Consider the following 15,539-nt stretch of genomic DNA (forward strand, 5'->3'; position numbering starts at 1 on the left):
GACAGAGAATGAGATGGCTGGATGGCATCACCGACTCGATGGACATGAGTTTGAGTGAACTCCTTGAGTTGGTGATGGACAGGGAGGCCTGGCGTGCTGTGATTCATGGGGTCGCGGAGAGTCGGACATGACTAAACGACTGAACTGAATTGACTGAACTGAATGGCCTCAGCAATATGTGAACCGTGAACTCCCAGATGTTCAAGCAGGTTTTAGAAAAGGCAGAGGCACCAGAGATCAAATTGCCAACGTCCGCTGGATCATGGAGAAAGCAAGAGAGTTCCAGAAAACATCTATTTCTGCTTCTTTGACTATGCCAAAGCCTTTGACTGTGTGGATCACAATAAACTGTGGAACATTCTGAAAGAGATGCAAATACCAGACCACCTGACCTGCCTCTTGAGAAACCTGTATGCAGGTCAAGAAGCAACAGTCAGAACTGTACATGGAACAACAGACTGGTTCCAAATAGGAAAAGGTGTACGTCAAGGCTGTATATTGTCATCTTGCTTATTTAATTTATATGCAGAGTACATCATGAGGAACGCTGGGCTGGAAGAAGCACAATCTGGAATCAAGATTGCTGGGAGAAATATCAATAACCTCAGATATGCACGTGACACTACCCTTATGGCAGAAAGTGAAGAGGAACTCAAAAGCCTCTTGATGAAAGTGAAAGAGGAGAGTGAAAAGGTTGGCTTGAAGCTCAACATTCAGAAAACGAAGATCATGGCACCTGGTCCCATCACTTCATGGGAAATAGAAAAACAGTGGAAACAGTGTCAGACTTTATTTTTTTGGGCTCCAAAATCACTGCGGATGCTGATTGCAGCCATGAAATTAAAAGACGCTTGCTCCTTGGAAGGAAAGTTATGACCAACCTTGATAGTATATTAGAAAACAGAGACATTACCTTGCCAACAAAGGTCCGTCTAGTCAAGGCTATGGTTTTTCCAGTGGTCATGTATGGATGTGAGAGTTGGACTGTGAAGAAAGCTGATCACCGAAGAATTGATGCTTTTGAACTGTGGTGTTGGGAGAAGACTCTTGAGAGTCCCTTGTACTGCAAGGAGATCCAACCAGTCCATTCTAAAGGAGATCAGTCCTGGGTGTTCATTGGAAGGACTGATGCTAAAGCTAAAACTGCAATACTTTGGCCACCTCATGCGACGAGTTGACTCACTGGAAAAGACTCTGATGCTGGGAAAGGTTGGGGGCTGGAGGAGAAGGGGACGACAGAGAATGAGATGGCTGGATGGCATCACCGACTCTGTGGACATGAGTTTGAGTGAGCTCCGGGAGTTGGTGATGGACAAGGAGGCCTGGCGTGCTGTGATTCATGGGGTCACGGAGAGTCGGACACGACTGAGCGACTGAACTGAACTGAACTGAATGAAGTAATTCAAGCAGAGATCATCAGTGGATGCTACACACATTGAATAGAAGGTTGTTGAGAAACAAATAGCCACACAGTCTCAAATTATGCCAAATTCCTGTACTTAATCATTACAAAGGGTAAAAACACCTTTATCATAGAGAGATCTAGCATACACCACCTTGCCCCAGTGATCAAACAGCATCACCAGTAATGGGACAGATGAACATCGTCTGCCTCCTGATATGATACATTGAGAAGGACACAGCATCACCTTGTATTGTCTGGCCCAAAACATTCATCTTAATCTAACTGACTCTAATCTTGAGAAAACAATCAAATCCAAGAAGCAACCACTGATTTGGCTTCTTCAAAAATACCAGTGTCATGAAATCTTCTTTTAGAAGATTTAATCTTGAGCAGTTAAGGAAAGCTAAAGAAATAGCATAATTAAGATATGAGAACTTGGATTAGAAAAATGAAAAAATAGTGTCAGCTATAAAAGATACCAGAGATATTTTAATATGGATGATATATGGTGCCATGGTGTTATGGTTGTGTCTGTATACGTCCTTTTTCTTAGGAGACACATGCTGAAATTTTTTGAGTGAAATGTCATGGAGTCTGCAGTTTATTTGCAAATGATTTAACAATTCTACAAGCTGTACACACACAGATAAAGCTAATATGAGGAAATGTTGGCATGGTGAAGCTGAGTGTGAGGTAAAAATGGTGTTCATTGCACATATAAAACATTTTTTGGTTTGACATCTTACCAAAGGTAAAAGTTTGGAGGGAAGAAGCCCCAACAGCTATTGCACGTTCTTGATCAGGATCTTCTAAAACGGGTTCAATTCCTGGAAGTTGAAAAGATACTCTCGCTTGATAGCAGTTAAGAATCTGTTCCTTTGTCATCTTTATTTCTCCCCATCCCCCCACCCCCCGCCAAATAATCCTGTAAACAGACCCAAATAATCCTGTAAACAGTGAATCGCTCATACTTTACTCAGATTTGGCCTTAAAAATATACCAGCTACGTTCAGGTTGTCCTCCAAAGGTTATGCACATTTTATATTCACGCGAGTTTCCAAGTATCTGTGGACGGCTCCACACTGTGTCACGATTCCAAGCTTCAATCCTAAAATGCACTCTTGTTACATGGCGTTTGTTATGTGCTTGTTTACAGTGGATGAATCCATGAGCTTGCAGTCTGTTTTCCTTTTATTTTCCTTGTTCTTTATGCAGTGACATCTGCACTCTCCACCATGACCTTGCTGGTCAGGGTAAAAGTAATTTAAGTTGTAATTGATTCTTTAGCATCTAATAAAGCTTAATTGTTTTCACAAAAGGTACTGAGAGAGATGCTAGGCTAGAAAAGGAAACTGCAGGTCAGCATCTATGAAGATATTATTCTAAAATATTGTTACTATCAAAGGAATGAATCAGGGTAGGTCTCTTAATAACTGAGAGAGTTACTGCTTCTCATTTATGTGTGAGAAGTTATACATTCTGAAATAATTAGGATTTAACTGGAAATTCTTGACTGTGCTTGCATTTAAATATCTCGTCTCCTTTATCTTTTTCTTTCAAATATACCAATTCTGTGAATTGATAAAACCAGAGTCAAGTTTACCACAGCCTCTTTATATTGATAACACACCCCAGGAAGCAGAAAACTTTTAAAATCAATTCCTAGAAAACAAAGTACAGTAGCCCCTACTGTGGTTTCTGAGGCACCCAGCTAGGCTGAATTTGTCCTTTTCCTTTTTCTTTATTTCTGGAAATTGCTTTCAAAATACGCTGGAAAGCATTATAGATGAAGCCTGATACCAGATTCCTCTTCTTTTAAAAAACAAACTGAAACACAGTTAAACATATAATGGAAGATTCTCCAAAGATTAAAGAAATGGCCCTTAAAAGCTCTAATAGTGCTTTATATTTTCATTGTAGAGTGTGAGTTCGCATCTCCTTAGGTCCTCTAACTCAGTGAGAGAGGCACGATATGTATTAGTGTCTCCATGGGGCAGATTAAGAAATAAAGGGTTATCTGATCATAGACGAGCTGTGCTGGAGACAAAATAAGGATTTTCTGTCTTATGAACCATTGCTTTTTCCTTCAGTGCTTTGTCCAGGGGGATCACTGTTTTCCTGTCCCACATAGATATCTACAGTGCCTTGAACTTGACTTTAACTACTAGGATTTATGGAATTCTTTCTGGTTCTTTATTTTTGGTCTTTTGGTTTGACTCAGACTCTGCCAACCCAGAACCAAATGAGGAGGGTGGGGCAGGTGGTGAGAAGTGAGACGCTCTCCATCCTTCCCAACTCTGTCATTCCTGGCTCATCACATGGCTTCTTTCTGTGAAAGCTCCAGCTTGGATCCTTCTCATATGATGATGCTTAGGGCTGCTTTAGAGCTCCTTCTGCCCTGGGCTTCCCTGATAGCTCAATTGGTTAAAAAAAAAAAAAAATCTGCCTGCAATGCAGGAGACCCCCAGTTTGATCCCTGGAACGGGAAGATCTGCTGGAGAAGGGATAGGCTACCACTCCAATATTCTTGGGCTTCCCTTTACCTTCTTTCAGCTGGTAAAGAATCTGCCCACAATGCGGGAGACCTAGGTTCGATCCCTGGGTTGTGGGAAGATCCCCTGGAGAAGGAGACCCTGGGTCCGATCCCTGGGTTGGGAAATATTCTGGCCTGGAGAATTCCATGGACTGTATAGTCAGACACGACTGAGCCACTTTCATTTTCTTTGCCTTGCTTCTTTTTCTTCATCTAAAATCCCTAAGATTCCTAGATCTGGCAGCTGTCTGGTTGGCCAGGATTGTTTTCTTTTCACTGTTCTGCTCCAGCCAGCTCTCCCAGTTAGTTACTTTCCTCTGCAGAGCACAAGGCCATTCTGTGCAGGGAGTCACTGTCCAGGGGAGCCTCTGACTTGGTGCAGCGTGTCTCCTCTGCTGCTAAGATCTGGCTCTGCACCGTCTTTCTGTATCCATTCTTGTTTAGTGACCTCTCCATCTCATAATCTATCAGCCAGACCTTCACTGACCTAAGATACAGTGATGCTTTGTCTGTTGGCCTCCACTCTATCCATTTGACCTTCCTTGTTTTTCCTGGACTCATGTGTTCTCTAACTGGGACCAGTTTCTTCGCTACTGAGCCTCAGACCGCTTCTAATCCTGAAGGCTCTGTACCCATCTGCTTCTCTAGACTCTTCACACTCTTTTCCTGTTGTCCAGAGCCCTTTATACCACTTGCTAGAACAGCACCTCAGGTCTGTGGAACCTTAAGGTTACAAGGCTTTTCAGTTAGTCTTAACAGAATAGTCCCCAAATTCTTCCCCCTACGTGAAGAAAGGGAAAGTGGTTGCACCAGTCAGGAAATCTCGAGTACTTATCTCAGAGCCTCTTGCCTCTACTGCATGCTTTAGAATAGCGTTTCCCCAAGGAATATATTATACTTATGCAGGACATCTTTCCAGAGAGGGCTGCACAAACGATTCAGGAAAACTGTGTATTGTATTTCTCCTTTTGGAAATTTATAATGTACTTTAACATATGAAAGACTCTAAGAAGAACTGCAGTCAATATAGCTTGTTTCGAGCCAAATGCTTTTGCTATTTCCCAACCTATTTCAACATGGAATCTTCTGACATCAAAATCATCATCATCAGATGTAACACTTAAGCTCTAAAAAGACATTTGGGAAATGTTCCCATGGAGACAGCGTACTATTCATGTGGTGGTGTTTCTCTCCTCAGGTAGAACACTGTTTCTCCTCTTGTTTCTTTCCTTTCTCTCTCCTCTCCTCTCCAACCTCCCTAATCCGGGTTTTTGGGGTTTTTTTCTATTCCTTTTAGGGGAAGGACTGGTGAAATCACTGGTATGCACTTACTATGTTGTAATCTAGTATTCTTCCTCTGTTGAGGGACCTGGTTTCTTTCTCTCTTTTTAACTAGCATGCATCTTCCCTAGTCCCAATACTGTATGGTTCGGCCTTGTTCATTCTCTTTCAATCTATATAGTGCTTTAGGTCACTGCTGAGAACCTCCTACGTATATCTGCAAAAATTATAATGAATAGATAAAATAATCCAGGATTCATATAGATGTATATACAGATATACACATGTATATATGCTGAATCAAAAAATATAGATACATTGCATTAAAAAAAAACTTCCCACCCACTACTTCCTGAGCCTGTGTGAACCACCAGTCTATTTTCTGTATCATCTATGAGCTTGTTTTTTTTTTTTGTAGTTTTTTCTTTTTTTTTATGATTCCACATGTAAGAAAGATCATACAGTATTTTTCTTCCTCTGACTTACTTCATTTAGCCTAATGCGCTCAAGGTCCATCCATGTTATCCCAAATGGCAAGATTTCATTCCTTGTTTTATGACTGAATAATAAATAAAGAGCGTGTTTGCATGTGTGTGTGCACGTGTGTGTGCACGTGTGCATGTCCACAGTTTATCCATTCATCTGTCAGTGGACACTTAAGTTGTTTGTGTATCTTGGCTATTGTTATTGATGCTGCAGTGAGCATGGGGTGTGTTTATCTTTTGAGTTAGTGGTTTGTTTTTGGATTAATACCTAGAAGTAGATTTGATGCTTTTGAACTGTGGTGTTGGAGAAGACTCTTGAGAGTCCCTTGTACCGCAGGGAGATCCAACCAGTCCATTCTAAGGGAGATCGATCCTGGGTGTTCATTGGAAGGACTGATGCTAAAGCTGAAACTGCATTACTTTGGCCATCTCATGCGACGAGTTGACTCACTGGAAAAGACTCTGATTCTGGGAGGGATTGGGGGCACGAGGAGAAGGGGACGACAGAGAATGAGATGGCTGGATGGCATCACTGACTCGATGGATATGAGTTTGAGTGAACTCCGGAAGTTGGTGATGGACAGGGAGGCCTGGTGTGCTGTAATTCATGGGGTCGCGGAGAGTCGGAAACGACTGAGCGACTGAACTGAGCTGAACTGAACTGAGCCCCACTTATCTATTTTTGCTTTTGCTTTTGGTGTCAGATTCAGAAATCATTGCCAAGATTTCTGCTTTTGATTTCAAATCAAAAGCTCACCCTCTACATTTTCTTACAGGAATTTATTGTTTCAGGTCTTCTATTTCAGGTCTTTAATCCATTTTGAGTTAATCTTTGTATATTGTATAAGCTAATGGTCCAGTTACATTCTTTTGCATATAACTGCCAGTTTCCCTAGCATCATGTACTGAAGACATTGTCCTTTCCTCATTGTATATTCTTGGTTCCTTTGTCACAAGTTAATTGACTATATATGCGTGGATTTATTTCTGGGCTGTCCTGCTGATTTTTGTGTCTGGTTGTATGCAAATGCCATGCTTTTAATCATTACGGTTTTGTATTATAGTTTGAAACCAGGAATTGTAATGCCTCCAGCTTTGTTCTTCTTTCTCAGGATAGCTTTGGCTATTTGCATTTGTGTGCGTGTGTGTGTGTTTGTGTGTCGTTCCATGAAAATTTTAGGATTATTCTGTTTCTTTGAAAATTTCACTGGAATATGATAGGGATTACATTGAATCTGTAGATTGCTTGGGGTAGTATGGACATTTGAACATCAATAATTTTTTTCAGTCCTGGATAACAGGGTATCTTCTCATTTGTTTGTGTCACTTTTGGCTTCTTTCATTAATGCCACGTAGTTTTCAAATTTCACCCCCTTGGTTAAATTTATTCCTGGATACTTTATTCTTTTTCTTGCAGTTGTAAGTAGGATTGTTTTCTTTATTTCTCTTTCTGATGTTTTGTTATTAGTGCATAGAAATGTTACAGGGTTTTGTGTATTGATTTTGTATCCTGCAGCTTTACTGAATTTGTTTATTACTTCTCTCATGTCATGTATAAATAGTGATAGTTTTTCTTCTTCCTTTCCCATTTGGATGTCTTTATTTCTTGTTCTTGCCTAATTGCTCTGGCTAAGACTTCCAATACTATGTTGAATAAAAGTGGTGAGGGTAGACATCCTTGTCTTTCCTGTCCAAGATCTCAGACAAAAGGGTTTCAGTTTTTTACTGTTGAATAGGATGTTAGCTGTGGTCTTGTTATATATGGTCTCTATTTTGTTGAAGTGTGTTCCCTTTATACGCACTTTATTGAGAGGTTTTTTTTTTATCATAAATCATTGTTGAATTTTATCCCATACTTAAGTGTGTTCCCCTTATAGCCACTTTATTGAGAGGTTTGTTTTCTTTTTATCATAAATTGGTGTTGAATTTTATCACATACTTTTTCTACATCTAGTGAGGTGAACATATGATTTTCACCCTTCTTTGTGTTAATGTGTCAGATCACATTGACTGATTTGAAGATGTTGAGCCATCCTTTCATCCATGGAATAAATCTCACTTCATTATGGTGTCTGATCCCTTTAATGTATGGTTGAATTTGGTTTGCTAATATTTTGGTTAGGGTTTTTGCATCTGTATTTGTCAGGAATATTGGCTTTTAATTTTCTTGTGTGTCCTTGTCTGATTTTGGTATCAGGGTAATGCTGGCCTCATAAGGTCAGTTTGGTAGAATTCCCTCCTGTTTTTTGGGAGAGTATGAGAAAGAGTCGTGTTAATTCTCCTTTGAGTGTTTGATGAAATTTACCAGTGAAACTGTCTGGTCCTGGATTTTTGTTTGGTGAGAGGTTTCTACTGATTCAGCCTTCTAACTAGTCATCAGGCTGTTCAGGTTTTGCCTTATTCTTTAAAATGTGTGGCTTGTCTTAGAACTTATGTCATGTTTTCCCTGACCATCTGTCTCCTCTGTTCCCTCACTCATCATACAGTCGCACCTACCCTGTACTTTTGTAACACTTGGTCCATATCTCTGTTCTTTGGACCTACTGCACGTTCTTATTGTCTGTGTCTGTCTATCCCCCCATTATACCTTGAGCTTTCTGAGGACAGACATTTTTTATTGCTAGTTCCTAATATATACTATAAATATCCTTAATGATTCATGGAAAAAATGATTAAATGAATGATTAATAGAGTGAGAAAGACTCAGGCCCTGCTATCTTCCACAGTATGCACTTGGCACCCAGGAGACTGATACATCCTTGCCTTGCCCGTCATGACGTAATCTTACCGTCACCTCTTTGCTCTACTATTTCTCTCTTCCCTCTACTGTTTCTTCCCTTGCTCAATCAGGTACAGAGAGCAGAAAAGCAAATCTGCTTCAATGGATAGACAACCAAGGAGTGAAAGGCCAGTGTCTTTTCCTTGTAGGCTGGCCCTATTTGTGTATGGTTCTCCTAGAAGACCCTCGCTTGTTTCAGCATAGTGGGAACAGGAGTGAAAATGGGACAGACGTCCTTTCCTAAGACTTAGACACTACAACTTAAACAACTTAGAGTGCCAAGAGTCTCTTCCCGTTCCTAATCTTCTGCTTACACTGGTTCTGATGATGGCACAGTGGAAACTGACCTGGTTCTGTGCACAGTTAGCATGGTTAGCAAATTCTGTGGAGCTGTGTCTAGCAGTTAGCGGCTCTGTTTAGAATGCGGGGGTACCTTTGGGCTTTTGCTGCAATTCTGCGCTATAGGGAATGTCCCTTTGAGAAATCAGGTGTGTATAGTTTTATCTAAAAAAAAAGCCCAGCATGGAGTATAAACTCTTAGAGGCAGTGGCATTGTTAATGTTTATTTTCTATAATAGGTATTGATAAACTCACTGATTTATTAGAATTCGGTGATTATAATATGCAGTATTTGGCCATAAAGCACTGAATTAAACCCGAATCACTTTGCATCTTGATTTGTTATGACAAATAACCTGGCTGTATCTTCAGAGACTCAGGTGAAACATTCTGGAGTACATAACAGAACTCTGATGATCTTGCTTGACAACCTTGGCCCTCCGTAGAGAACACAGGTTTAAATTACCTTGGACAAGTACAAGTGAGAGAGGAAGTTCTGGCTGACCCGACTAATTGGTCCAAGAATCAGCATAGTGATTACAGTCTGAACTATGATACCATGTTTTCTTGCCAGGAGATTCATGAGGCCTAATACATGAACGTTAGTTTCATTTTATTTCAGTACTTTTACTGAGCAGTCAAAAGAGTTCATTTCTTAAATTTGGAACATCCCTTTTGGAATTTTGTTTTGGTGAAACATAGGCCGTGAACGTTTGCTGGCTACTTACCTGTAGAGAGTTCCAGGTTATTGCCATTAATTTAAGTGAAATGTATTTAACTTCCAGGGTGAAAAGGAACAGCCTGTGTTTGCACTCACCGGGCTTCGATGGGGATCCTTCCGAGATGCTGGCGTCTCAGTTAGCAGGTAGAAGGGCGCTGGGTTAACCAGTGGTGGTTTTTAAACACCTTCTTACTCTGTCCCTGTCTTTGACTGTTTCAGTATACAGTGATCTCGGAATACATGCGGTGGGCCCGGTGGTTGAATTAAGTATGAATAACAGAAGGGAAGTTTACATTCTGTGTGCAGAGAGGCTGGGGGAAGTCCCAGTTTCCTCCACGCTGGCTGAGTGGTAGCTCAGGATGAGCAGTGTCCACCTCTCTTTCTAGTCATCGTATTTGACCGGGGGTGGGGGGAGGCTCAGCTAGACCAGAGGGGCACTGGGTGTCATCTCCTCCCACTGCCTGCTTAGCTGGGTACCAAGTGCAAGGTACCACTGGGGCTGCAGCCTCCTGGAGCTTTGACAGCCCTGTCCGGAAGACCCCCTTTCCCCCAAGAGGTGTTCTCTCTGAAGGCCTAGCGGATTCACCGACCCCAGGCCGCCTCCTTCAGAGGAGGGAGAAAGGCAGAGACCTGGGAATGCTGGAAGGTGGAAGAAACAGGCCTGTGGAGGAGGCAATGAGAGGGCTGCTGGCGGCTTTTCATGGCAACCTGCTTATTTTTGGTGAATTCATTGTGTAGCATAAAACTGCCGGCTTGGAAAGAGGGTGTGCCCTGTGCTGTGTGCCGTGGAGAGGTCGCGTGGGCAAGGCTTCCTGAGATGGGGCTGGAGGAGACAGGGCGTGAGGTTCGCGCCTAGCTGGTGGGCGTTATTTTCTTTCTTTACCTCTTGACAACATGCTTAAAATTTGAGTGTAGTGTAAATGAACGATGATTGATCTCACACACAGCTTTTATCAAGAAAGCTGGAGGCAGTTTTGCCACATTTTCTTTACAGAAATTCCTCTCATTTGTCCCACATGGTTATTCCTGCTAATGACATTCCTGACAGTGGACTGTCAAAAGAGACAGACCACTGAGTTGCATCACACACTGTGTTCTTTTGTTGCAAGTGTGTGTGGTTATCTTCATTCCGCAAGTCATCTTGTATCTGATCTGTAATCTCACATGCCAGCAGTTTACCATGAGGAATTGCTTAGTTTCTCCTGAGAAAGTCTGATGAGAGTCAATTGCTCTTTCTTTTTTTTTTTTTGGCCACACAACGTGCTATGTGGGATCTTCCCTGACCATGTGGGGTTCCTTGACCAGGGATGGACCCCATGCCCCCTATAGTAAAACTGCAGGGTCCTAGCCATTGGACCGCTGGGGAAGTTCTACATTGCAGTGTATTGAGCACAAGCATAGGTCAGCCCTTGAGGAATATCACACACAGGCCCATATTCTGTTTGATTTCTGAGCGTGGAATTTTAAAACGCTGACTGTTATGGTACCTGGGCTAGAACCATCCACTGAGTCGCTCTATGTGTTATGGGAGAAACAATGGAGGTGCAGGAAGCCATTCCCTAGCTGGCCTCACACAGTAGCAGTTAAGAATAAAGTTATTTATTTATTTCTAAGTCAGTTTAGAAATAAACTGCCTTGGCTGGGATGTGTTTCTGTCTGGCTACCCTGGAAAAGAAGCAAAGCATCGAGTAAGCTTTCAAACACAGTAACAGACACAAAAACATTAGATGATCCAAGCTGTCATTAATAGCCTTGTGGTGCTTCCTGGGATCGTAGTTAGAATGGTTCTGCTCTGCCCGTTGGATGGCCAGACTCCATATTCTGGTGTTCAAGACCGACTTAATCCGTCATCATCCCTAACTACCGAGTTCTGTGCCTTTGTTTAAGCTTTTGCTCTAAGCGTCTCCCGTGCTGCTCCTCCTTGTCCTGCCTCGAATGACGTCCTTGCCTCCTCGCGTCTGCATCCAGCCCAGATTTCTAGGTCTCATCCCCTCACTTTGTTCTGTGACATTTGTTGCGCAGGTGTGGCTGCTCCAGTGATTTTAGGCCCGTAATGATTTTTCTTACTCCTTCTTGACTCTCCTTACCCGTAAATAGTAATCAGTTTATACCACGTCATAGAAATATGTTTATTTGTCGTTATCTATTATATTTGGGGGCCTTATTTTCTCAGAAGCCCGCAAAGGCAAGAATTTTATACTGATTATATTGCTTCTGTTTCCTCCATATACATAGTAAGGGCTAAATGAATGCATATTGATTCGAATCGGATAGGGAGCGGTTAAGATGGGCTGGTAGGTGAGAGAGAGACATTTTAAGAGAGAAGTCTACTTTATGCCACTTTTCTAAATCCAGCCAGGCATCTTTTTCTCTTCAGTAGCTTTTAGGAATTTAGCGATATGAAGTAGACCCTCTTTACTCCCAGATTTCACATTTGCCATTTTGAAGCTGCATAACATGAGTAATGCGAAATGATGCTGATTTACAGATGTTAATTGTATGTTTGTGTGTTGAGAGAGAACGCGGTGTACAGCATGCAGCCATTTAGCTCACGAGTAATATGTCAGCACCCGCATCTACATCTCGTCGTGGCTTTGTCACTCTCTACTCATTCGGAATGTGAGCAACTCAACTGTGTTCCATGGTGGAAAGTACATATTGCAGTGGTACCTGTGAATTTAGAGATTCGAGAAGCCTTTGATTATATATCTCATAAATTGCGAGGATTTAGCTGCTGTATAACTAATTACGTTCTGTTTGACGTGGTATTCAAATGCAGATTAAAAACTTACTGTAATACTTTTTTTATGCTAAACCACAATCTCCAAACCTCCAGAGCAGACACTTCTGGTAGAGGTGTAATTCTAATGTATTATCTGTCCTGAATGGTATCTAGCACATTGATAGATTTTTTTTAATATTCTAATCAGATTTTTATCTTGCTGTTTCTCAGGTACTGGTATCTTGGGCCTCTAAAAACCAAAGCAGCCCACTTTTTCAGCACTCTTAAGGTAAATGCAGGCTACAGTATTGAAATTTGACCTCTGGTATTTTGTTATTCCTTTGTGATGTGTGTATTTGGAATTTTTAAAAGTTTCTTGCTATAGATATATATGGCGTGCTCCTAAAATGGGGCTTATTTCAGTTCAGTTCAGTTCAGTCACTCAGTCTTGTCCGACTCTCCGCGACCCCATGAATCACAGCACGCCAGGCCTCCCTGTCCATCACCAACTCCCGGAGTGCACTCAAACTCATGTCCACAGAGTCAGTGATGCCATCCAGCTATCTCATTCTCTGTCGTCCCCTTCTCCTCCTGCCCCCAACCTTTCCCAGCATCAGAGTCTTTTCCAGTGAGTGAACTCGTCGCATGAGGTGGCCAAAGTATTGGAGTTTCAGCTTTAGCATCAGTCCTTCCAATGAACACCCAGGATTGATCTCCTTTAGAATGGACTGGTTGGATCTCCTTGCTTTACACGCAAATGCAGAAAGCATTCCTGTTCTGATATTTCTCATCTGCCAACTTATTCTCTATATTACCAAGCCCATGTTTAATTTCATTTTAGTACTTCACTTCCCTTTGTTCACTCACTCTTACCAAACAAACCTTGAACACAGTGACCTATATCTCATTAATTACTTGCAAGCGTGTCTATATTAGTATCGAGAAATGAACTGAAGATTTGTATCTGAATCGGACACGACTGAGCGACTTCACTTTCACTTTTCACTTTCATGCACTGGAGAAGGAAATGGCAACCCACTCCAGTGTTCTTCCCTGGAGAATCCCGGGGACAGGGGAGCCTGGTGGGCTGCCGTCTATGGGGTCGCACAGAGTCGGACACAACTGAAGCGACTAAGCAGCAGCAGCACACCTAATCATACAGGCTTGTGTGTAATATAGTAGGCTTCAAACAATGCTTTGTGCTTCAAACCATGCTTAACTATCCAATGCAAGTATGAGACCATTGCCATCATAAGAGAAAGTTCTATCAGGCTATGCTGTTCTAGGCTATACAATGAAAAATATTGGCATAGAGAAAAACTCAACAATGTATGTTAATGAAAACGCTAATAGAAAAGTCATAGTTATCTTGTACTACATACCATGTTGAGCTTTTATGCACATGAAAGTAGTATTTTACAGTTTGAATCTGAAAATTGGCAGATGAAGTTTCAATGTAGTAAAGAGTTTGGTTCTATCTAATGTTAACATTCAGAGTATCGAATGGGCTTGAAATTAAAGAAGTAATATATGTCCATTGCAAAACATTTGGAAAACATAGCTCCCTTTACCCAGAGCTATCCAGTTATCCATTAACAAAGCCATTAAAGTACTAGGGGTAACCGATCTATGGGATTACTAAAATGAACTTGGAGTGGTGGGGAGCAAGGACTTTTTATGCTTAAGGCAAGCTGTGAGTAAAATGCATGACTGCTGTTGCTTGGAGGAATAATTTCATTGGTGGCATATTCAGGAAGAAATCAAGTAGCTCCGTATTTAAGTTGTAGAATCTGGGACCATATAAACTGTTTCTATCTTTTCAACAGCAGACAGTGATTGCGTACCTATTGGGTAGCAAGCCCTGCTGTATAATTGGAATATTGGGTCAAATAAGACAGGTCTCATGCCCTCAAGAAGTGTTCACGTGCCAGGAGTGAGGACCTGGTAAATCAGCAGTTTGGCAAGTGCTAGGAGAGAAATGGGAAAGAATAAGATGGAAGCAGAGAGGAGGAGCATTTACCTCTGACTGAAGGTCAGTAGAGTCAGCCCAGAGAAGGTGACGCTTCAGCCAAAGTTTGAAAAATATACAGGACTACATAAAGGGCATTCCAAGTGCAGGGGTCAGGATGTGTGGAGTCACAGAGGTGTCATGTCGTCTTTAATTATGACCAGCGCAGTGGAATGACTTGCGGGGCAGGTTTTGACGTGGGATCTGACCTTTATCATTAAAGCACTAGAGGGTCATTGGATCTTAAGCAGGGGAATGACAGGAGCAGGCTTTCACTTTGGCAAAAAATTGGCAGCAGAATGGACAAGAGACTGGACATTGGTAGTTACAGGCAAAGGCATCAGATAGAAGATTGTTAACGCGACCCAGGTGAGGAGAGATGAGGTCTCGACAAGGTGATAATAGTGAACATTGACCCCAGAGCATTGACTAAAGAGGTACAATACTTGAAAGTCAGAAGGAGCATGGGATATTCCCAGATTTCTGGTTTGAGGGGCTAGAGCTTGGTAACTAGAGTTTTCCATGAATGCTGATAATATTAGAGTTGGATCACGTTCATGAAGAAAGTTGAAATTCTCAGTTTGGCACGCATCGAGTTTAACATTACTGGTGGTACAGACCAATGAAGTCATACAATTATGACTTAGATCTGGAATTCAGAGATATCTGGGCTGAAGAAATAGATTTAAATGTCGTAAGTATGAGTGGCATTGAGCTATGGGTTTGTTGAAGTTACTATTGAGAATAGGTGGGCAGGAGTAAGCATCATTTTAAAGAACCAGAAATGATGCCCAGAAAGTCCAGAGAGAGACTCTGGGAGGAAGTCCTGACATAGAAGCCGATGAAAAATTGAACTTTCAGAAGAGAGCAAGATTTTAAGAAGCAGCAGCAAAGAGCAAAATACAGAGAGGAAAGTAAGGATCCATTGACTCTGGCAACCCCTGCAGGTTCAGTAACGTCTTAGGTGGAGGGGCTGAAGCCAAATTGAAGAAAGTTCAGGAATAAACTAGAGGTAAAAACTGGAGGCATGCTCAAAATTCTCCAAGCCAGTCTTCAGCAATATGTGAACCGTGAACTTCCAGATGTTCAAGCAGGTTTTAGAAAAGGCAGAGGCACCAGAGATCAAATTGCCAACATCCGCTGGATCATGGAGAAAGCAAGAGAGTTCCAGAAAAACATCTATTTCTGCTTCATTGACTATGTCAAAGCCTTTGACTGTGTGGATCACAATAAACTGTGGAAAATTCTGAAAGAGATGGGCATATC

General features: G+C 41.8%; 1 protein-coding gene across 1 annotated transcript in view; it reads left to right on the top strand.

Annotated features, from left to right (window-relative positions):
• The window catches only part of AGK (acylglycerol kinase), a 95,716-nt gene that overhangs the window by 62,530 nt on the left and 17,647 nt on the right, over positions 1–15,539 (top strand). The window contains exons 10-11 of the mRNA XM_055421392.2: positions 9,608–9,687; positions 12,497–12,554. Of these exons, the coding sequence (XP_055277367.2) occupies positions 9,608–9,687; positions 12,497–12,554 (138 nt within the window). The remainder of the gene's footprint in view (positions 1–9,607; positions 9,688–12,496; positions 12,555–15,539) is intronic.

Source organism: Moschus berezovskii, chromosome 3 (assembly GCF_049115385.1).
Source record: "Moschus berezovskii isolate FMDL1 chromosome 3, NW_MosBer_1.0, whole genome shotgun sequence".
Lineage (NCBI taxonomy): Eukaryota > Metazoa > Chordata > Mammalia > Artiodactyla > Moschidae > Moschus > Moschus berezovskii.